Source organism: Stenella coeruleoalba (genome assembly GCF_951394435.1).
Source record: "Stenella coeruleoalba genome assembly, chromosome: 8".
In the NCBI taxonomy this organism is placed as follows: domain Eukaryota; kingdom Metazoa; phylum Chordata; class Mammalia; order Artiodactyla; family Delphinidae; genus Stenella; species Stenella coeruleoalba.
In genome coordinates, this window is record NC_137154.1 from 58044 (window position 1) to 79513 (window position 21470).

The 21470-nt window shown below is 57.0% G+C and overlaps 1 protein-coding gene across 1 annotated transcript; it reads left to right on the plus strand.

The window, feature by feature from the left end:
• Positions 1–8102: 8102 nt before the first annotated feature.
• On the plus strand, positions 8103–19477 carry SCGB1C1 (secretoglobin family 1C member 1; the record flags this gene model as incomplete). Its single annotated transcript, XM_079928316.1, has 4 exons — positions 8103–8214; positions 18104–18164; positions 18637–18820; positions 19047–19477. The coding sequence occupies 4 exons, from the start codon at positions 8103–8105 to the stop codon at positions 19452–19454; spliced, it is 765 nt and encodes a 254-aa protein (XP_079784442.1). The 3' UTR covers positions 19455–19477.
• Positions 19478–21470: the final 1993 nt, after the last annotated feature.

A 21470-nucleotide genomic window follows, 5' to 3' on the forward strand; every position in this document is an offset into this window, starting at 1 on the left:
AGCAATATAACCATTTCTGGACTCGGCACTGGGTCCCTTTCCACGGACAGAGTGGAGTGGCTGTTTCCACGGACCCCGTGGTGGAAGAGCTCACCTAATGCAACCAGGACTTCATCCCTTCCAGGTTATTCCAGGGTCCTCATTCTCCCCAGACCACCACGGCCCCACATGCACCACCTACATGGCTGCTGTCTGTGCCAGTCCATACGGGACCTTGGTAATCTCCTAAAAGAGTGTTATTTTATACACAGGTAATGGGTTGAATGCTGGCCCCGAAAGATGTGCCCCCCAAGAACACGTGAACAGGACCATATCTGGGAAAAGCATCTTTCTATATGTAGTTAAGGATCTCGAGGTGAAGTCATCTTGGGTTAGGGTGGCCCTCAATCCAATTGAGAGAGTCCTTATGAGAGACAAAAGAGGAGAAACACAGACATAGAGGAGAAACCACGTGAAGACAGAGGCAGAGACGGGAGGAATGCAGCCGCAAGCCTGGGAATGCCTGGAGCCCCCAAAAGCTGGAAAAGGCAGGAAGAACCCTATCCTGGAGCCTCTGGAGGGACTTCTGTCCTGCAACACCTTGATCTCAGATGTCTGGTCTCCAGGACTGGGGGAGGATGAATTCCCGTTATTTTAAACCACCCAGCTTGTGTCATTTTTTATAGAAGCCACAGAACAGTCACACAGACCCTGCTCTGTAGGATCCTGGAAGTGCGGGTCTCATTAAAGGCCGACAGAGGTTGGATTGCAGAACCCATAGAGTCAGCACTGGGCCCCAGAACTCCTAAAGCAGTGACTGGACACCAGAATGTTCAGGGGTCAGTCGGAAGCCAATCCCTAAGGATGCCGGCTGCACACAGCCTCCCCAGGATTTTTCTTTTTTTTTTTTTTTTTTTGCGGTACGTGGGCCTCTCACTGTTGCAGCCTCTCCCATTGCAGAGCACAGGCTCTGGACACAGAGGCTCAGTGGCCATGGCTCACGGGCCCAGCTGCTTCACAGCATGTGGGATCCTCCCGGACCGGGTCACGAACCTGTGTCCCCTGCATCGGCAGGCGGACTCTCAACCACTGAGCCACCAGGGAAGCCCCCTCCCCAGGTTTTTACGCCTGTACATGTTGGGGATAAGTATTTCCATCCTGATTCAGGACCTCTGATGTCACCGTTCACGTTGCTAATTAAGAACCCACTAGCTACACAGATGAAAACCTTATCAGAACACTTGCTCCAGTGGTAAAGAATTCTGACCAACAGAGGTGGGGAATCATCTCCCATGCAACCAGAAGCCCCCCGCTGCAAGGAGCGTCCTCATTGCAGGGCTGGGGGACGGTGCCGAGGCGTCTGTGAGTAAACGTGAGCTGAGCCCCAGGCCAGCTGCTGCTGAACTGTTCCCACCCTTCCCAGGTAAAATACCTGAATGTGTGCAAGGACTTGAAAGCCTAGAGAAAGGACCGTGGAGCCACACCAGCCACAGCACGCAGGCTGAGTTGGTGCCTGCAGGCCAGCCGGGATGGTCCTGGCCCCGGGCGTTCTTCTGGAAGCTTTCCATTTCCCTGCCTGACATACCCCTCCTGTCCCGGCCCCCACTGCTTTTCTCCTTCCTCACCTCTTCCCGGGGAGAAATTCCAGCTGCAGGTATGGGTGACACATCCTCTTCTTTAGCAGGTGGCAGCCCAGCAACTCCTGCGGAAAGTCCAGCAGAGCCCCACTCACACCAGGCCACCCACAGAGCCGTGGGCCCTACTCCCTCCCACCAGCCCAGCCCTGACACTGCTGACGGGGCAGAGAATATGGCGTCAGGCACAGCTGCAGGGGCTCTTGCTGCCTGGAGGGGTGTTTATATAGACGTCAACCCAGGCACACCTGGGGAGGGCTGGTGGGCTGGGTCAGGCTGCCCAGGTCAGCCAATCCTCGCCCCTCTGGGGCTCATAGCTGCAGAAAACGGGCCTTGCTGCACTGGCCAGGCCCAAGGAACAGGTGTAGGGTCCTCAGGGTCAGGATAGACACGGGGCTGCATCCCTGCTTGTTTTCTAATCATTTTTTATGGTCCATGAGTGGGAGACAACTTCAAGACCCTCTCCTAATGAAAGGAACCCAGGAGTCAGGGAGAGGAGGGGTGGTGGGTGAAAACAGAGGCCTGGTGCCCCAGCTGCAGTGGAAGCCTCTGGAAGACCCGGTGGAGGGAGGCCGCACAGAGTGAAGCCCAGGGTCACAGATCTGTCAGAGGTGCTGTTTGTTAGTTCAGGTCCTGCTCTGAGGTGCTCAGGGTCAGCTCTGAGCAACAGGTGAGCTGGGGGTGCTCTGCAATGAGGGCTACATGCATGGTTCCTGGGTGCCCAGCCTTGCTGGGTGCCTGCCCAGGTGAGCTCCATACCTGGGGAGGGGCCTGACCACGAGAGCCCTGTGGGCTGCTGGGTTCCTGCCCAGGTGAGCTCCGTACCCTGGGAGGGGCCTGGCCACAAGAGCCCCGGGGGCTGCTGGGTACCTGCACAGGTGAGCTCCGTACCCTGGGAGGGGCCTGGCCACAAGAGCCCCGGGGGCTGCTGGGTACCTGCACAGGTGAGCTCCGTACCCTGGGAGGGGCCTGGCCACGAGAGCCCTGTGTGCTGGGAGTAGGGCGTGTGTATGAGCGCCCTCTCTGTGCAGCCAGCACAGAGTTGCTTAGCAACTTCCCTGTGGGCAGTGCTGGGATGAAATGAGAACCAGGAGATGCCACAGGCCCCCTGAACCCGTCCATCTAGAGTGATGAGGTCAGTAGGCGGGTGCTGGCCACCGGGCTGCATGAGGGAGGCCCCACGGGTACCTCTTGTGTCTTCCACCTGACACCACAGAGGCCTCCCCAGGACAGAGAGCCTGCCTGGGGCAGGTGGGAGCTCCTGGTGACGCTGCAGGGGAGATGAGAGGGACGGACCAGGCAGGAGGGGGTGGGAGCCCAGGCAGAGCCATGGGGCTCGGGGCCGAGGGGGCCTTTCTGGGTCTGAGCTGAGAGTGGACGTGCAGGTGGTGAGTGTGATCCAGGAAAGCTGCCCTGGTGACGTGAGGCTGATCCTGCTTCAGAGTGACAAGCCTTCCGGGTGATCCCAGAACAGGACAGTGAGACGGATCCTGTTAGAAGAAGGTAAGTGAGTCCCCCCAGGAGGAGGCTCTGTGAGCTGGTCCCGGGAGGGGGTGAAGGGAACAGGCGTGGAAGCTGCGGGGAGTGGGCAGTCCCCCTGGGCGGGCGGCGGGTGCAGACCCCACTCCGTGCCCCCACATCTGTGCTTCCGGCTGGATTACTTGGGTTCTCGGAGCCTCAGCTTCCCGGTCTGCTCGTGGGGTGATGGTAGCATGGACTGACTAGTAATTTGCTCAGAACAGGGTAGGAAGGGGTCTAGTGGAAATTCCACAGAACACCATCAGTATGGGAATCGCAGGCCCTGTTTCCCGCAGGGCTGTCTTCAGGATCAGGAGAGCAAAGCCGAGCAGACTGGCAGCAGAGCCTGGGGACGGGCTCCATTTGGTGGGTCCCCCTGGTTCCCGAATCTCGGAAGGAGCAGCTCCAGCGGGCAGTGGCGGCTTCATCCCACACCTGGGAGCATCCAGACCTCAAGGCCCAGCAGCCCCCGAGCCCTGTGTCTGGGCCCCCGGGAGGCAGGCGGGACAGGCCGGCGTCCTCCTCGGCCCTCTTCCTGCCCAGAAAATTCGGGGTCCAGGCCGTCATTAGGGAGAAGCAGGGATGGGGTGTCCCATGTGGGAACAGGACACAGAGCAGCTTGTGCACGTGGACGTGCACGCCAGGAATGTGGGTCGGTGGGACGCGGGCACCGGGAGGGGCAGGCGGTGGGCCTGAGGAAGCAGGGCAGGGCCAGGGGTCCTGGGAGGGGGTGCGAGCTTCGCCTGTGCCGGGCCTCAGACTCCACGGGGCTTCCCTCCCCTGGTCACTGGGCAGGAGGGGCCGAGCAGCACTGGTGGAGGGACCCCTCGTGTCCCCAGGCCCTGCCAGCATCAGCCCTCCAGGCTCTGGGTCGGGGAGCCTGAGGGGCGCAGGCCCAGCTGTGCCCACAGGGAGGCCTGGAGGGGTCGGGCGGGAAGCACGGGTGTGGTCTCGCCTGTGCGGAAGCTCCCGAGCCACTGTCCAGTGGGAGCCCTCACCTCGCACGTGGGTTTCAAGTCCACAGCTCAGATCATCTTCTAGCCGTTTGGTTTGTTTTCTACACACAAAGTCCTAATATCTCCTATGTCCCCTGCCTGTGAAAAGGCACGTCTCACCTGGCACCAGGTGCTGCCTCTGGTCCCCCCTGGCTGGACGCCCAGCAGCCAGTGTCACCACGTCACGACTGTCAGCGGTGTCAGGCGTGGGGGGACGAGAGCACACGGTCCAGGCCCAAGAGGGGCCGTGCCGTCCACGGAGCCGGTGCTGTGGCTGTAGGTGTTCCCTCCCCACCTCGCGGGCAGAGACCACCGTCCCCTTACAGACTGTTACCAGGTGAAGTCATGTGGACCCTGCTCGGGCCCCAGCCTGCGAGGTGCTCTGCCCCAGCGGGGAAGGTTTCCTTTTCCCACGTGGGTTCAAGTAGGCAAAGAACAGAACCAAAGCCAAGACCAACACAGCACAGGCTCTACTCAGTGGCCAAAGAATGGAGAAGCGGGAACTGAGTTCACAGATCACCTTCTTGCCCTCCTGGAGAGAGAGGTTTAATTTTAAAGAGTAAAGACAAAGGGAGGAGGAGGGAGGCTAGTGATGGGATGAAGAAGCCTTCTGGGGAAGGGGCGGGGCTTCTTCCAAGGCGCTGGGGTACCACCTCCTTTTACCCGTTTCTGGTCCTTCATGTCCAGCCATGGCCGCCGGTGGGTGTGTCACCTAATATGCCGATATAGTAAATTCAACACGTGATGAGACTCGGGGTCTGTTGGAGGTCACATTTGTTGCCAGCCTGGTCCCAGCTGGGTCCATCTGTTTGTTTCTGGCTTCCTTTCTTACCTCTGGACCCCTTCACTTAAATACTTAGGTGAACTGCTGCTGAAGGTGGGGGTGCAGGACAGCCCTGTGAAAGGTGGGTGCACGGGGCTTGAGCAGGGCCTGGAGCAGCTCTGACAACAAGAGGAGGCTGAGACGGGCGGTCAGTCTGACGCCCGCACTGGGACCTGTGGTCGGCATGTGGAGGCGGTCAGCCGGGGGCACGTGTCAGGGAAGGTTCTCGGTGTTCACACAGAAGATGTGAACGTGGGCCTAGATGCAGAGCTGCCTGCAGACGCTGCTACAGAAACCCCTGATTCTTTCCTGAGAAAACTGGTGGGCGGTCATTCAGGCAACAGGGCAAACAGCTTGCTCTGGAGGCTCTTGTGGGGAAGTGGGGACTTAGCAACAGGGGCTCAGCCTGCATAACCCCAGAAGCCCTCCCAGGACAGCTCCAGAACCGCTTCTGGAATGGCAAGGAGAAGTGGGTCTTCCACCTACTAGACGTGCAGGAGAGGGCTGTGGTCTGCAGGGCCGCCCTCACCTTCAGGTATCGGCTGGGAGGCTCACAGGACCCGGCACATGCTTGTGACTTGTGTTCTCACAGCTGAGATGGGTCACAGCACGCAGTAGGGATGCCCGGGGGGGACGGCCCCTGCTCCAGTCACCTCATGACCCTTCATGCCCCCTCCTTCCCTCGAGGGTCTCTAGGATGTCTCTTCCCCCAGCGATGAAGGGCAGAACCATGACAGTTACCACCCCCGTCCCCCCAGGGAAGCTCATTAGCGGCTTGGTACCCGGCTGGGGGCGGTCACGTGGTGTGCTCTGCCCTCACCCCCCAAAATGCCGATGCCCAGAAGGGGAGCCGGGGCTCAGCATGAACCACATGGTTTGTACAAACAGCACAGGCGCAGCGGGCTGCCCCTAACGGGAGGCGGGAGGGTTTAGATCAGGCCAGGGAGCTGCTCACCAGCTGCATTAGCTTGCCGGGGCAGCTGTGACAAACGACCACAAACGGAGGCTCAGAGCAACAGAAACATGTCCTGAGACCAGACGTCTGAGGTCAAGGTGTCCCAGGGCTGCGCTCCCTCCGGAGACTCCAGGGGAGGGTCCTGCCTGCCTCTTCCAGCTTCTGGGGGCTCCAGGCATCCCTGGGCTTGTGGCCGCATCCCTCCCGTCTCTGCCTCCGTCTTCACATGGTGTCTCCTGTGTGTCTGTGTCTCTCTGCTTGTCTCTTAGAAGGACACTGTCACTGATTTAGGGCCACCCTGATCCAGGATGACCTCATCTTCAGATCCGTAACTAATTATACCTGCAAAGACCCTACTTCCAAATAAGGTTCCATTCTCAGACTCTGGGGGGCATGACGTGGACATAACTTCTGGGGACCCCCCCATTCAACCCACTATAGCACCCAGTTCCCAGATGCCAGCCGACCTTCCTCAGGACAGCATCAGGCTGGTGATGTTCTGTGTTTCCTCACGGAGTTGTCTCTTATTTCTTGTGGTAACAGTGAGGTTGGGTGGGGGCGCTTCTGGCTGACCTCCCGGTCATTCCAGGGACGATGCTGACGTGTCCTTCCCGGGAGGGTGCGAGCATGGCCAGGGCTCCCTGGGAATACTCCACACAGACCGCTCGGTGGTCAGACACCTGCATGGGCTGGACTGGTCCCTGGCACCTTCTACCACATCCACAGCCTGGTGGACTCTGTGCGGGCCTATGACCAGGAGGTGTGGACCGGCAGGATCGGTGGGAGCCCCCCTGCCTGCCATGTGGCCTCCAGCCCACCACAGACCCTCCAGTCCTGCCATGGACACCCCCATCCCATTAGCCCCCAAGAGGCCTTCTGGGAGGGGTGAGAACTTGGCCATGAAGAAGACAGGGCAGGCCCTAACTGCAGCAGGTGGAGGCAAGGACTGGGGGTGCTTGGCTATTTGTCCCCCAAAGACCCAGGATGTGGGCTCTGACTTGATGGGTCCACCTCCACCTGGGCTCACCTGGGGGGTCGCTGCAGGGAGAGTGCATCCTTGGGTGATTTTCCAAGTCTCCCCACATCAGCCTCACTCCCTGGGCCCCCCTGGGCCCATTAATAGTCTTTAAATAGTGTCTCTCATCCATGAGGCCTGCGTGGGAGATTTTAATATCGTGTGGGAGTCCAGCCACCGGCGCCCATGTGTCCTGTGTGTCCTGGGAGGGGAGGGAGCCTCGCTCTCACATTCCTGCCCCAGTGCACCTGGGGTCGGGAGCAGCAGACCCAGGCTTTGCTCTGGCAGAAGCTCCCTTTCTGTGAACAGGTCTTCCCCCACTCCCGTTATCCTCCCTGGAGACTCAGGAGGCCACAGCATCGGGGCACCTCCAGCACCAGGACCCCACCCTAGGGAATCTCTCAAGAGCCTGGACCAGGCCTGGAGGCGGAGGGGAGGAGGGAGCCGGCCGCTTCAGGATCCCCGGGGCTAGGATGCCTCCTACACAGGAGGGCCTTGGACTCAGCTTAACTACCACCCAGGGTCTCCCACCCCTCCCCTGGTAGGGGGGCCCTTCAGATTCCAGGGCCCCAAGATCCTCCCCACCGACTTCTGCCCCCAACTGCAAAGTCGGGGACCAAGAGACCCCCTCCCCGGCTTCTTTGTCCTTGGAGGCTCCCAGAATTCCCTGAAGCTGTTATACTCAGGGTTTATTATGGTGAAGGATGCAAGTTAAAATCAGAGAAGACAGGGGGACGAGCAGGGTCCAGCCTCCTCGGCTGTGGCAGCCCAGGGAAGCCCACCTGAGTCCTGAGGTGCAGGGTTTATTGGGGTCTGTCACGTCAATGTGGGGACCGCCATGTGCCTGACCTTGGCCTCCAGCCCCCGGGGGGAATCGGGAAGCCCCACCGTGTATCACGCCGTCAGCACAGACCAGCCTGGAGCGAGGCCCACGGAGCACGGACACTCCCGTCAGACTCAAGGTCACCTCTGGAGCCAGGACAGAGGCCCGGCCTCTCTGTGGGCAGGTGAACCCACACCGCACGGGCCCTGGTGCAGTGCCCGTTCCGCGTGGTCAGCTGGGTGCACGCGGGTCAGCCAGTGTCTGTGTGTCTCAGCCTGTAACCACAGACCATGCTGCCCTGCTCTGCTCACAAGAGCGAGGCCAATGGAGGGACAACAGGGGTGGGAACAAAGCCGGGTTATGATCCAGCTGGGTGAGAAAGGGTCCAAGGAGCGAGAACCCGGCTGCCCTTGCCTGCTGAGCCGAGAGCTGACGTCCACCCTGTGGGCAGCCCCTCTCTCCACGTCCCGAGGTAAGGCTGCCTTTCCTGCACCCTGGGGCAGGGTCATGCCTGTGTATACAGCAGGACACACAGCAGTGCACGCAGCAGGCCTGACGCCTGCCCTTGCCATGTACTTGGGGGCTTGCTGAGGGTGGAACATCCTGACAGGACACGGGCCGACCCCAGGGAGGATGTAGGGGTGAAGCGTTTGGGAGCCTCTGGAGGGGATCCTCACCTGTCTGCACAGGTGGACTGAGGACACAGACCAAGGGTGGGCAGGCGGGGAGCCCAGGAAGGGTCCTGGGTCATCCCTGAGGCTGGAGGAGGGGTGTGGAGCTGGGGGTGACGACGGTGGGGACGAGGGGCTGATCGCCGGACAGTGTGGAGAGGGACCATCCAAGGCAGCGGGGAAGGTGAAGACTGTGCCGGATGGAAGGACGGAGAGACCAGCAGGCGGCGCTGTAGGGCAGGATCAGGGCTGCTCCCTGCAGGGCGGCGCCCAAGCCCCACAGGGCTGGAAACCACCCAGTGTCCAGCAGGCGGCGCTGTAGGCGCGGGATCAGGGCTGCTCCCTGCAGGGCGGCGCCTAGCCCCGCGCCGCTGGAAGCCACTGGTGTCCAGGCCAGACCCCCGCCAGGAAGAGAAAGGAAACCCTGTCTACACTGCTGAAAACACCAGTGCGGGACGTTTGCCCTCCTCTTCAGCTGGCGGGAAACAGGCAAATTGAAGTGGAGGTGGGAAATGTGGGTGCTTGGAGCCTGGAGAGGAGGGTTCCTGAGGGGGTGAGGCCACAGGGTGCAGGAGAGGGACAGGGGGTGGGCAGGGGGACGGGCAGTGAGTGTCCAGCACTGGAGCACGTGCATCCTCGCTTGGGCCGGCCCCCCTCCCCCAAAGGCTGGGTCTATTAACACAGGGGACCCTGGAAGGGGGTTCGCTGTGTGGCTGGTTCACTGAAGCTGGGTGTCTGTGGGCACATGGGGCAGTCTTAAGCCCCTGTGAAGACATTGTTCTCTCCAGGGAAATGAGGTGGACACTCAATCCCTGATCTGTGGATGGTCTAGTCCTCTGGGTGTCTTGTCTCTTCTTGGGGGTCACTGGGGCTTTATCCTCACTCCGTGGGGTACAGGAGGGGAGGGATGCACACGCCCCGGGCTCACTGTGCCTGGGCTCCTGGGGAGGACCTCTCTGGCCCACATGTTCACAGCCCTCAGTCACCCCTGCTCGACACCCACCCTCCAGAGACTCGGTAAGAGGACCTGCCCTGTGAAACGCGGCGCCTGGGTCGGGGGGCTTGTGGGTCCCTTCTCAGATGGCCACACTCAGGTCTCGGGGTGGGGTGGGGTGGCCTGTGGCCACTCGCCGAGGTCACTACGCCACTGCAGCTCCTTTCTGCGGCCTGAGGTGCCCCATGGATGGCTGGGTGAGGGGGGAAGGTCGCCGTGACAGGGGTGTGTGGATCAGGAGTCCTGGGCCCTGAGTCCCTCCCCGAGGAGGAGTGGGGGTCATGCCCAGAGCGGGGGCAGCCGGTGATGGTCCTGGGTGTCAGCAAGCACAGCGCCACGCCCCGCAGGCCAGGTGTGGGATTCCTGTGGCCCCCGCACAGAACAGCAGACAGGGGGCGGGGTTGGGACAGGGGACACTTCCTCTCAGGCCTGGAGCCCGAGGTCAAGGTGCTGGGGGCCCGCTCCTCCACGGGTTCTGAGGTCAGTCAGTCCCAGGCCACTCCCAGCCCCGTCTCCATCTCTGCCGTCACATCGCCTTCTCCCCTGTGTGTCTGTGTCCAAATTCCCCCCATGAGGACCCCCCGCACACAGGTCAACCTGGGCAGCTCTGTGGTGGCCCATCTGCACACAAAGTCCCAATCTGAGGTCCCAGGGAGTCCATCTTCCCGGGGGAAGATGTGGGCGGCGGGGGGGCCTCCAAGGCCGGAATCCAGGAGCCTCACGGAGGAAGAGGTATCCTGACTCAGGGAGGACAGATGGACAGGCAGAGGCGGGAGGGAGGCCAAGTGGGCGGTCACCCCTGTCCTCTGGGGGATGAGGAGTCTCTAGAGGGCCGGGCTGGAGCTGGCGGGCAGGATGCAGAGGTCAGAGGCAGGCGGCCTGGTCTGGGATGTGTGGGGTCACATAGGGCAACCATAACCCAGTCCCAGCCCTAATGCTAACCCTTCAAACCACCAACACCAAGCCAAATCTAATCAAGTCACACAAATACGTCATAAAAAAGAAAAGTACAGCAGTACACCTCACAAATATAAACGCAAGGATCCTCCACAAAATCAGAGCAACAAGAAACCAACAGAACATTAAACGGATGACGCCATAAGCAAGTATCTCCACACCGGAAATGCTAGGGTGGCCAACACATTAACCTAAGCAATGGGGCCTCCCTGGTGGCGCAGTGGCTGAGAGCCCGCCTGCCGATGCAGGGGACACAGGTTCGTGCCCCGGTCTGGGAGGATCCCACGTGCCGCGGAGCGGCTGGGCCCGTGAGCCATGGCCGCTGGGCCTGCGCGTCCGGAGCCTGTGCTCCACAACGGGAGAGGCCACAACAGTGAGAGGCCTGCGTACCGCAAAAAAAAAAACAACTAAGCAATGTATTGAACAACTATAAAGATGTGAAGTAAAAACACATGATCGTATCAATTACTGCAGAAAAAGCTATAATCAAAATCCAGCGCTATTTCATGATACAAACACTCAAGAAAGTAGGAATAAAAGGAATTTTGTTCAATATGAAAAAGAGTAGCATACAAAGCCACAGCAAACATCATGCTCAATGTTAAAAACTGCAAGATTTACTCCTGAAATCAGGAACAAGGCCAGGAAGCTGGCCTCCACCACCGATAATAGTGTACTGGAAGTTCTACCCAGAGTTTTGAGGGAAGAAACCAAAGGCATCCATATGTGAATGGAAAAATTAAAACTGTGTCTATTCACAGAGCATAGGTCACATCATCTTACATATAAAACTACCTATAATCAGCAAAGAAATTATTTGAGCTAATTAAGCAAAGTTATAGAACAAAATATCAATTCATGAAAATCTGTCTTATATGTATACGCTAGCAAAAAATAATCTGAAAAAGAATTTATGAAAACAATTCCGTTTTAAATAATGTCAACATCAATATTTAGGAGTATATTTAATCAAGGTACAAGACTTGTTTTATGTATGTAAAGTTGTACGTTTGAAATTACTGGAAAGTAAATTACTTTTCAAAACATCATGTATGCCAATAGCACGCCAGAAAAGCAGAGAAAACATCAAACTTCCATATAGAAGCCAAGCTTTACCCAGATCCAGTTCACCCAAAGTCCACATGTCATTTAGAGGCACTGGGGGAAGGTTATGTTAGGAGCCACTGTCCTCCGTGTTGTGGATGACCTGGATACGGTAGAAACAGTGGGATTTTGGAATTCCAATTTTCCACTTCATTCCACAAAAAAACTATTAGAACTAATAAATGAATTCAGTAAAGTTGCAAAATCAATACACAGAAATCAGTTGCATTTCTAAACACTAATAATGAACCATCAGAAAGAGAAAGAAGGCAACCCTATTTACACCTGCATCAAAAAGAACAAAATACCTGGGAATAAAGTTAACCAAGGATGTGAAAGACCTGCACACTGAAAACTTTAAGACATTGATGGAGAAATTGAAAAACACACCAATAAATGGAAAGACATTCTGTTCTCAGGGGACGGAAAAATTAATATTGTTAAAATACCCATTCTACCCAAAGCAATGGACACAGTGAATGCAATCCCTCCCAAAATTCCATGGTATTTTCCCCCAAAATAGAGCAACTCCTCCTAGTATCTGTGTGGAAGCACAAAGGACCCCAAATAGCCAAAGCGACCCTGAGAAAAGAGAACAGGCTGGAGGCATCTCCCTCCCTGACTTCACACTATGTTATGAAGCTACAGTCACCAAAACAGCGTGGAATTGGCACAAAAACAGGCACACGGACCAGAGCAACAGAATAGAGAGCCCAGAAATAAACTCACAGGTATGTGGTCAGTTAACTCACAAGAAAGGAGCCAAGAACATGCGCCAGGGAAAGGACAGTCCCCTCAATAAACGGTGCTGGGAAAACCGGACGCCACACGCCAAAGAACAACTCTGCGCTCTGTCTACACCACATACACAAACTGGCTAAAACCCACAATTTTCCACATCAGCTCCTTCCCCTCCTGGGTCCTCTGAAGATGGAGCCCCTCCGCGGTCAGCCACGCACAGGAACCTTCTCCCCACCTTCCCTCACCTCTTCTCCAGCTGCACTGCTTCCTGGCAGGTCCTGAGGGGACCCGGCTCCTGTCAGTGTCGATGTGACCCCACACTATCCCAGAGCTGAAGCCCTGGATGGCCCTGATGAGACCCAGATCCCATCAGCTGTGTACAAACCCAACTCTGAGTGTGGAACACGGGTCAGCAACGTGGGCTACACGCCCCCATGGGCCATCAGGGAAGTGCAGACCATGCACGCTCACAGTTCAGCGAGACCCCACTCCCAGTGGGCAGATCGGCTACACACACTAGCCTTTGGAAATTCAAACTGAAATGCAGTCAAATACCCTGCCGTTGAAAGGATGGAGTTACAATTTACAGCCACTGTTCTCCAGATCCCAAGGAGTACTGAGACCATGCAGGGTTGCAATGAAATGCTATTTTCTTTTATTCATGGGAGCATAGCTGAGGATTTCCCAGTTTTGCAAAATATACCTTAGGGGACTACAAGACGGAACAGAGCTCTGATCACCCATACTTAATTATTCACTGTCAGTTTGTGAAATATCAAGCAAACAGCAAACCAATGCAGAACAGTCTCTCATGGTCGCAGTTCCCTAGGCCCAGAAAAGGAGATTCCCAATCAATGGCCCGTCAGTCAGAGACGAAACCAAAGGACCAAGCTTGAATCCAAAGGGGAGAAACCCAACCAATGCCCCATCAGACATGGGGCCAAACGACCAAGCCTTGGTCCCAACCAGTGCTCTGCAGTAAGCCAAGCCAAAGCAATAGGGAAGAACACCCTGGTGTCATCACACGTGAGCTCCATTCCCAGAGACGTCTCAACCGCCCAATGCAAGTCCTGATACACACAGACAACAAATACAACCACACAGACAAGAGATCCGATGAGGCGCGGTCCAAAAATTCCATTCCCACTCCCAGATGGAGGCCTCCAAACAGATTGGCCCGGCTCCTAAAAGACAAACGGGCCCAGAATGGTTCACAACAAGCCCAGGGAGGCTCACTGCTCGCAATGGAATGAACCCAGATGGAACGGGTAGAATTCCCAGGCTGTGCAGGGTGGAGTGAATCAGCCCCAAATGACACGGAGTGTGGACTGGAGAGCTCAGGACATTCCTCATCTCCAGACAGCCTTGGGCCGGGATGGTCAGTGTCTGTCAGGGAGAGTCCCTTCGAGTTCCCTGGAGCAAAATGAGCTCTGGCAGCCGCTGGGGACTCAGGGAAGGGGATGCCCCGGCTGGGGTCCACCCACCATGGATACAGACTCCTGGCTGGCTCGACAGAATCGTTGTCAAACCCAAGTTCATGTGCCCAACACACAGTGAGGACAAACAAACTGAAACGTCAGAGTTTGGAGCAGAGAAAGGTTTATTGCAAAAGCCAAGCAAGAGAACAGGTGGCTCGTGCTCAAAAAACTGGAACTCCCTGATGGTTTGGGGGGAAGAGTTTTTAAAGGCAAAATTTGGGGTGAGGGCTGCAGTGTGTGATTTTCTTCTGATTGGCTGGTGGTGAGGTAACAGGGTGGTGCTCCAGGATTCTTGTGCTCAGCCAGAATTTACCATCCCCCGCTGGTTGGGGGCCTTAGTTCCTGCAGAAGAACTCAGAGACCTATTGTTATGTACATCTCTCGAGGAGGACCCAGGACCCTGCCTTATGCTGCTCTATTATTAGCTGACTGCTCCTCCTTTATTTCTGTACGCCCTCCCCTCCCTAATTAGTAGCTGTTTGAATCTGTCCTTTGGAACTCTGGGAAGGCCCAGGAGGCTGAAGCCTTTTTCCTACAAACAAGAAACAGGGGACATGGAGAGGCTTTTGTAGCCAGGAGGGCCCCTCCTGCTTGGTTTCAATATTTTTCATCGTAACTTGATGAATACAGTTATTGATAAAGATATATGTAATTTGAATACAATGATGATGATGTAAAAAAAAAGACTTTTTTTTAGCTTTATTACGAACAAAAATGTTAGCTCTAAACCATATAAGGTCTAGACCATTTTCCGATATGATAGTTACCCAGGGGAGGAGTCCTGCTAAGAGAATTTGACTACCGAATGAACGCTCAGTGTTTCTACAAGAAAGGCAGCCGTGTTCAGTCCTGCCTCATTAACAAGCGAATCAGACAGTCTGACATACTGACTTGTCTGATATCTTCAGTATTTAATAACCTTAGTTTTTCTGTCCCAGAACGGAATGTCACATATTTTCATGAGGGCACCTAAGGTCATAGGGCACAAGTAAATGTTCAAGAACTAGAAGAACAGAGCCTTTGCAGGTTGCGGTGATGAGTTCCATAATTTAACAAATGTGATCTTGGTATTTGCACGTCTCTGAAAATTATGAACCAAACACGTTATGAATTGATAGAACCCGGTGGGTTTTTTTTTTTTAAGAACATTTTGACTGTAATTTTCCATCAGAACAAGATCCATGACTAGAACGTTAATGAATGCAGAATCTATTTGTCCCTCCCCGTTAGCCAAATGCAACCTGAAGACAGAAGGCTGGGAGCCTCCTGGGGCTCAGGGTGAGATAAAGCCGAGGGGAGCGTGGTCTGAGGACCACGGGGAAGCCTGCAGCACTAGTGCTAGGGGGTGGCTTTTGTTGTGCTGTGTTCTGCTTCCAGATGGGTGACGTTACAGCAGGAGTAGATGCTGGTGATGTTACCGAGTCCAAGCTCGCTCCGCTCACCGCACGACAAGCCAGTAAATCGGAGACGAGGCGCGGAGGCAAGGAGCACGACATCATTCGGAAAGCCTGCAGACGGAGAAGATGGCGGACTCGGTGCCCCCAACCATCTTATGAGGGATCTGGGTGCCACTTTCTTTTATAGGATCAGAGAGGGAGGGGCGGTGAGGAAGTAAAGTCAAAAGGACTATCAGTCTTGCAAAACGGGTGAGGGGTTGTGTTACTTTTTCTTTCTTGCGGCCATTCACAGGTAGGCAGGGTCAGATTGCCTCCCTGTGAGCTGAACAGAGGCACTTTAACATTCAGGCAGAGGGTTCCCTGAGGCAGGCCATTATGTATGGCTATAGTAACAAAAGCAACGAAAAGCAAAGGTTAACGTCAAAGAAACAGATCCAACATGGAAACAGAATTGGCTCTTCCCTGTTACACTGAGAATGATGCAGTAGAGATAAAAACATGATACTGCAGAAAGAGATGACAAAGCCTTCATGTGGGGAGAAGTAACAGAGGAGGGTTGCCATTGGTATGCGTGAAGACAGGTCCTCTCTTGCAACAGGAAGAAACACAAACCTGGAAATGAAGGCAGGGTGATAGATTTGGTGATAAGACTATGTGTAGTTTTTTTCTGACCTATTCAGTTTCTGAGGCCCAGAGGGTAAGACAGGAGGCGCAGTGCGACAATAGCCATCTCAAAGTATGAGAGGACACCCATCCTGGGAATCTAGAAGTCGTGGGCAGCACTAAGACCCCACCCAAGGCGAGGTCTTGACATGAGGTCAGCACACCCTGCTGAGTGGGCAAGTGGAGAGGAAGAGGTGGAGTTATCCAGTGTCGGGGGAGAGGGTGGGACAGGAAGGGGGTTTGACCGTGAGCGAGGGAATGTTCTTAACCACGGTGCGGTAGATCCAGGCCAGGTGGACTGGATGTGGGTAGGACTGTGACGGTTGGCCAGAGCAGTTCCTGAGTAACTGCTGCGCACCAGAGGCAGCGAGCTGAGGGAAAGGACATGGCCAGAGGCAGGGGCACCTGAAAAAGAAATTGAGCAGGGAGTGCAGTTATTGGTATTGCAAAGACCAGGGGATAACCTTGACGGTGACTGACTGAAGCGGGTGGAGGGCAACACCACAGGAGGGGAGGAGGCCAGGGGAACGAAGGTCAAGGTGTGGGGTGGGCTAGGTATGTGCATAGCAGAGTCACCAAGAATGGTACCTGGAGGAGTGAGCAGAGCAAGACAGAACTGAGGCTCAAATCCTCAGCAACCATGAGAGATTGTTGGGGATTCCGTAACTGACGGCGCCTGTGAAGGGCTGCAGGAGCAACGTTCAATAGCATGTGATTCCAGGGGCCCGGCGTTTGGGGAAAAAGAGAAAGCGCAATCCAAACGTAGTAAAGGGGGGCACCCAGCCCACCTCCAGGTGGGGCAGCCGTGTTGTTGCGGGAGGGGGCGGCAGATCACTCTCAGAGACTGAGACTGTCTTTGCCAATAGTTTATTCAACACAGGTTCACGCGGGAGTTACAATAACTGCTCAAGGATAATGTCTCTTTACAAGAAGGCAATAAAGACATAACATAATCCAAGCAAGCGGCAGGTTAATTACACTGTTGTCCCACACAAGGGGAGACGACAGGAATAAAGTCCACATTTAGTCGAGGTGTACCTTTTCTGTGAGATTCTCGAGAGAGTCGGCTTAACCAGCCAGGAGCCGGCATCCAGTGCCCTGTTGCTAGGGAGTGACCCTGACACAGCTCACTTCATTCTTAAATCAAAACAACTTTTCTTCCAAAAAAAACTGTTTTTGGTCTTGGTCATAAAACAACTGGTGGATTAAAACAACTTCACTCAAGTCATAAAAAAGTGCATTTGAAATCATATCAAACCAACACACAGCACTCTGGAGACTGGGAGAAAAGTGCAGAGGAAGGGGAATAAATGCTGGGCGGGCGGTCTCCACTGGGGCCGGAGGGATTCAGAAGGGCAGATATCCAGGCCCTGCCCCCGGAACCCCGCTTCCATGGGTCTGGACTATGTCACAGCCCAGGGACAGCGCCTTTAAACATCTCTCCAGGTGGCCCAGCAAGCAGCCAGAGGACCACTAAGTTAAAGAAGATGATGTGGGTCCATCAAAGCATAATCAGAGCAAGGCCTGTCCCACTGACCAGAACCCCCTGGGCCTTTGGGGACGGGGAGGGGCTCAAATTTGCCGAAAGCAGTCTCACTCGTGAAGCCACAGTGCTTTGTTACAGATGACCTCATTACGCGTTATTTCTCCTACATTCTTGGAATTGTGAGCAGAAGTAGGTTATATCGCCCATGGATTTCCTTTCATGTTAGCAAAGGGGACTGCAGACTACTTGTTATAAACAGACACTCAAGTGGACGAGAGGCTCTGAGTACTCAGAGGACACAGGACAAGGGTCTGTGGTCTGTGACAGACTCAGGGACAGCTGGGGGCAAGTGAGGGGCAGGGTGACAAGCAGAGGCAGGGTAACCAATCCGGACAAGGTTGATCTGGAGGTGTCAGTACTGAATGAGGAGCCCCTGGGGGCCAGGTAGGGCCTGAAACCCTGGATCCTCACAGGGGCCCTGTGGAGAGTGGGCCTGTCCTGCAGGATGCCATTGGCCACCAGGTGGCAGCATGGGACAGGAGAAGAGGGCCCACAGCGTAAAGGCCAGACTGCAGCACTGCTCTAGGGGCCGTCTAGTCATGGGCCCAGGTGTTGCAGCCCCCTTTCTCCATCATAGCACTGGACTGTCTCCCCCAGATCCTAGACTTCCCCAGGCTGGATGACCACAGAAGGAAGCTGAGTCAGACTGCAGCCCCTCCTCACTTCCTGCAAGTGACTGTAATCCCACCAGGTCCCAGAGACGGCCCAGCTCCTCGCCCCTCAGTCACTCTCAGGCCCACCCTCCATCCCCTGGAGGCTGCTGCCCACTTCGGGCCTCCTGTGGCCCTGGGCCCATCTCCTACCGCCCAGATCTGCAGACCCCAGGAAGTCCCCCACCCCTGCCCCAGTGGAGACCTCCAGGCTGTCTCAGGTATCAGAGCCCAGCGCTGGCCCACAAAGCATGCTGAGTGGAGGGGGGATCCCTACCCCAAAAGAAAGGCCTGGGCCTAGCCCAAGAGCCTGCCACTCTCAGCCGCAAGCCAAGCGAGGCCAGAGGCCCTCAGCGTCCCCAGCCACACCACCCTTCCTTGCTGACCAGGCTCCCGTCGCCCCCTTACCTCTGTGCACTCACCCCAAACGTTTGCCAAGCACCCCTCACACAGCACCCCAGGCCCCTTGCTGCTCGGCAACCACTGCTGGGCAGGGGGAGAGGACACACCCTCGGCTGCCCCACCGCGGCTCGCACTGGCTGCGTCCTGACGGGCAGGTCGGACCCGCCCCCGGGACAGGTGCCTGTGAGGCGGAAAGCAGGTCCAGGCGGCTCCTGAGGAGCCTGCGCGTCCGCCGTGAGGGGGGGCGGCGCCCTCCTTGCCCGGTACCGTGCTGAGTCTGTGCGCTGACAGGTGCTTCCGGCACATTCGGGGGGCTGGTGTCGGGGGAAATGGGCGGGAACGTGGGAAGCCAGAAATCCAGGCACTGGGCCCCGCAGTGATTGGTGCCCACCTTCCCAGGCACCCCAACCCACCTCCATCACAGAACACAGATGTGGACAATGACCCTGTTGCCCTTGGCGACCCCAGTCCCCAGGCAACCCTACCCCAACCCCAGCCCAGCTCAACCTCTCTCCCAGCCCCTGTGTCACCACCAAGCCCAATGTCACCAACCCAGCCCAGCCCAGGCTGACCCTGACCCCGATCCAAGCTCCAGGTCAGCCAACCTCACACGGAGGGGAAATTCCACTGAGTCAGAGGCTTGGCTTTCCTTCCTCAGTGACGCTAGGGAACCCAGAGGGGAAAGAGGCCGCTGAGGTTAGGGTGACGGGAGGGGTCTGCGGGCAGGTGGAGCTGAGGGATGTTTTGGAGGAAGATCTGGGGCAGGTGAGGGGGACATTGATGGGGAAGGTCTGGAGACCGCTGAGGTTAGAGGTGGGAGGTCTGGGGGTGGAGCTGGAAGGAGTCCTGACCTGGCCTCATCTCATCCCAACACAGGACTGGCCACGGGGGAGGACAACAACGAGTTTTTCATCGACTTCCTGCAAATGCTGCTGGTGGGATCTGCAGAGGAGCTCTGTGAGGGGCCCCTGGGCAAGTACGACGTCAGTACAGATGCCAAGGCAGCGGTAACCAAGCTCAAGTCCTGCACAGATGGCCTGCAGCCCATGCACAAGGCGGAGCTGGTCAAGCTGCTGGTACCGTGGCCAGGGGGGCACCCCACTCCCTAAAGGCCTGCAGCCCTAGCAGGACCCACAGTCCTACTCCTCAGGCCCTCCACCAAATGCCATAGCCCCTCATCACCCACCCAGTGCAGCAACCCCGTACCCCAGCACCCCACAGACAGCCTGACCTGCCTCAGCCAGCAGGGGTGGACATCCCAGACCTCATTGCCTGCAGAGCAGCCCTCAGCCTCCCCCTACATGCACATACATGCATACGCACACGCTCACACCTGACACACACACAAATGCAAACACACATGAGCACACCCCGCTTCCCCAGCTGCTGGAAGGGGACCGGCTGCCATGTCCAGAGCCCACCGTCCCCCCAGAGGCTGGCCTGGGCCTGTTTGCCTGATGGAGCCGTGGCTCTCTAGTTACTCATCACCGGGCACGGGAACCCCAGGCCTCTTGGCCCACACGTGTCTGCCTCCTGGGTGCAAGTGCTGGGCAGTCAGGACGATGCCTAGTGGACCCCAGATGTGGCTCCAAGCAGCCGTAGGACCAGCCGCACAGGCGACCATGACGACGACACCCCTTCCACTTCCCTGTGCTTGAATGTATCCTCAAGCCAGCCAATCAACAAAGCCTCCTGCAGCTCAGCCTCCGCCTCCCGTCTCTCCCCACCCTCAGGCACACAACTACAGGCTCACACATAGGATCATGTGAGCGGAGCACACACGTATAAGTAACCCCACACAGAGGGCAGACCCACCAACAGAAATCCAGGCAGACGCCCTTGTAGGCAGGTGGACAAAGCAAGACAGACAGATAGGCGAGACATGTAGATGCAGGGAGGCATCAGGACACAAGAAGGCCTGCGGAGGCAGAGGTCGGGGGCAGGGGCTCAGAGCGGGGAAGGGCAAAGAGCCCCAGAGAGAGGAAGTGGCCAGGGCTGAGGGAAGAGGCTGGGTGCTGGCGCTCTGCATCTGAAGGTTATCATTTTGAGACAATAAATGTGCACAATATACACATGACACGGGTCCAGGGGATTGAGAAGTCACCCAAGGAAAGAGCCGGAGCCCCAGCCGGAGCCCCAAGAAGGACATGCTAACGAGGACACTCAGGGTCCGACGGGCGGGCACAGCCAGCGTGATGCAGGAGGGAGAGCAGGGTCAGGGAAAGGGCCCTCAGCAGAGCAGCAGCTTCCGATGCCAACTCCTGCCCCCACCCCAAACCAGGGCAGCCCTACTGCACCCTGGATCCCAGCGTCCCCAACAGCCAGAGCCTTCTTGTGCCTCAGTTTCCCCAGCTCAGTCCTTCCCGGGGGCAGGACTGAGGAGGTTCAGCTCTGCCCCTGAGGACCTTACTCCTCGGCCACTCGGACTCTGGGTCCCATGGCCTCACCGTCCTAGTCCAGGACCTAGTTGTCCCCTTCCTGCCCTCTGCGCCTCTGGCCTGCACCCTGCAACAAGGAGCAAAGACCCGGGTCCCGAGCCAGGCATGGGCGGGGGGGGCGGGTTCCACGGGCTGAGGCCATTGTCTCCATCACACGGACAGTGATCTAGAACCCACCACCCCACAGAGCCACATTCTAGAGCTCAGGGGCCGGGCCCCTTCCCCAGTTCTCGAAGCCCCCAGGGGGAGAGGAGAGAGAGGGAGAGGCCTTCCTCGCCATGCTCCTTTTCTGGGACTCCCTGGCACCGAGGCCAGTGCGACGGGATTGCCTCTGAGAAGGCTCGGTCCATAGGTTGCTCTGAGCATTTCTCCTGGACTAAGGAGGTGAGGGCCCCTCCAGAGCAGACCCCGGCTCAGCCCACGGCACAGTCTCACCCCAGAAGTTCCCCACCTTTGCCCACTGCTCCTTGCCCAGTCACGTCCAGGGTCCTCTGAGCCGGAAGCACCTGCGCAGACCCCCTCAGAGCCACTGTGGGGTGGCCCGTGAGCGCTGAAAGAGACATGGGCTTGTCCACGAGGCTCTGAGGCTCCTCCCCTTGCGGGGGGACGGGTTGGTGCGGCAGAATCTCCCACTGCTCTGAAGTCTGGGCCTCAACTCAAGACCCCACTGAGGAGGCTGTGGCCTGC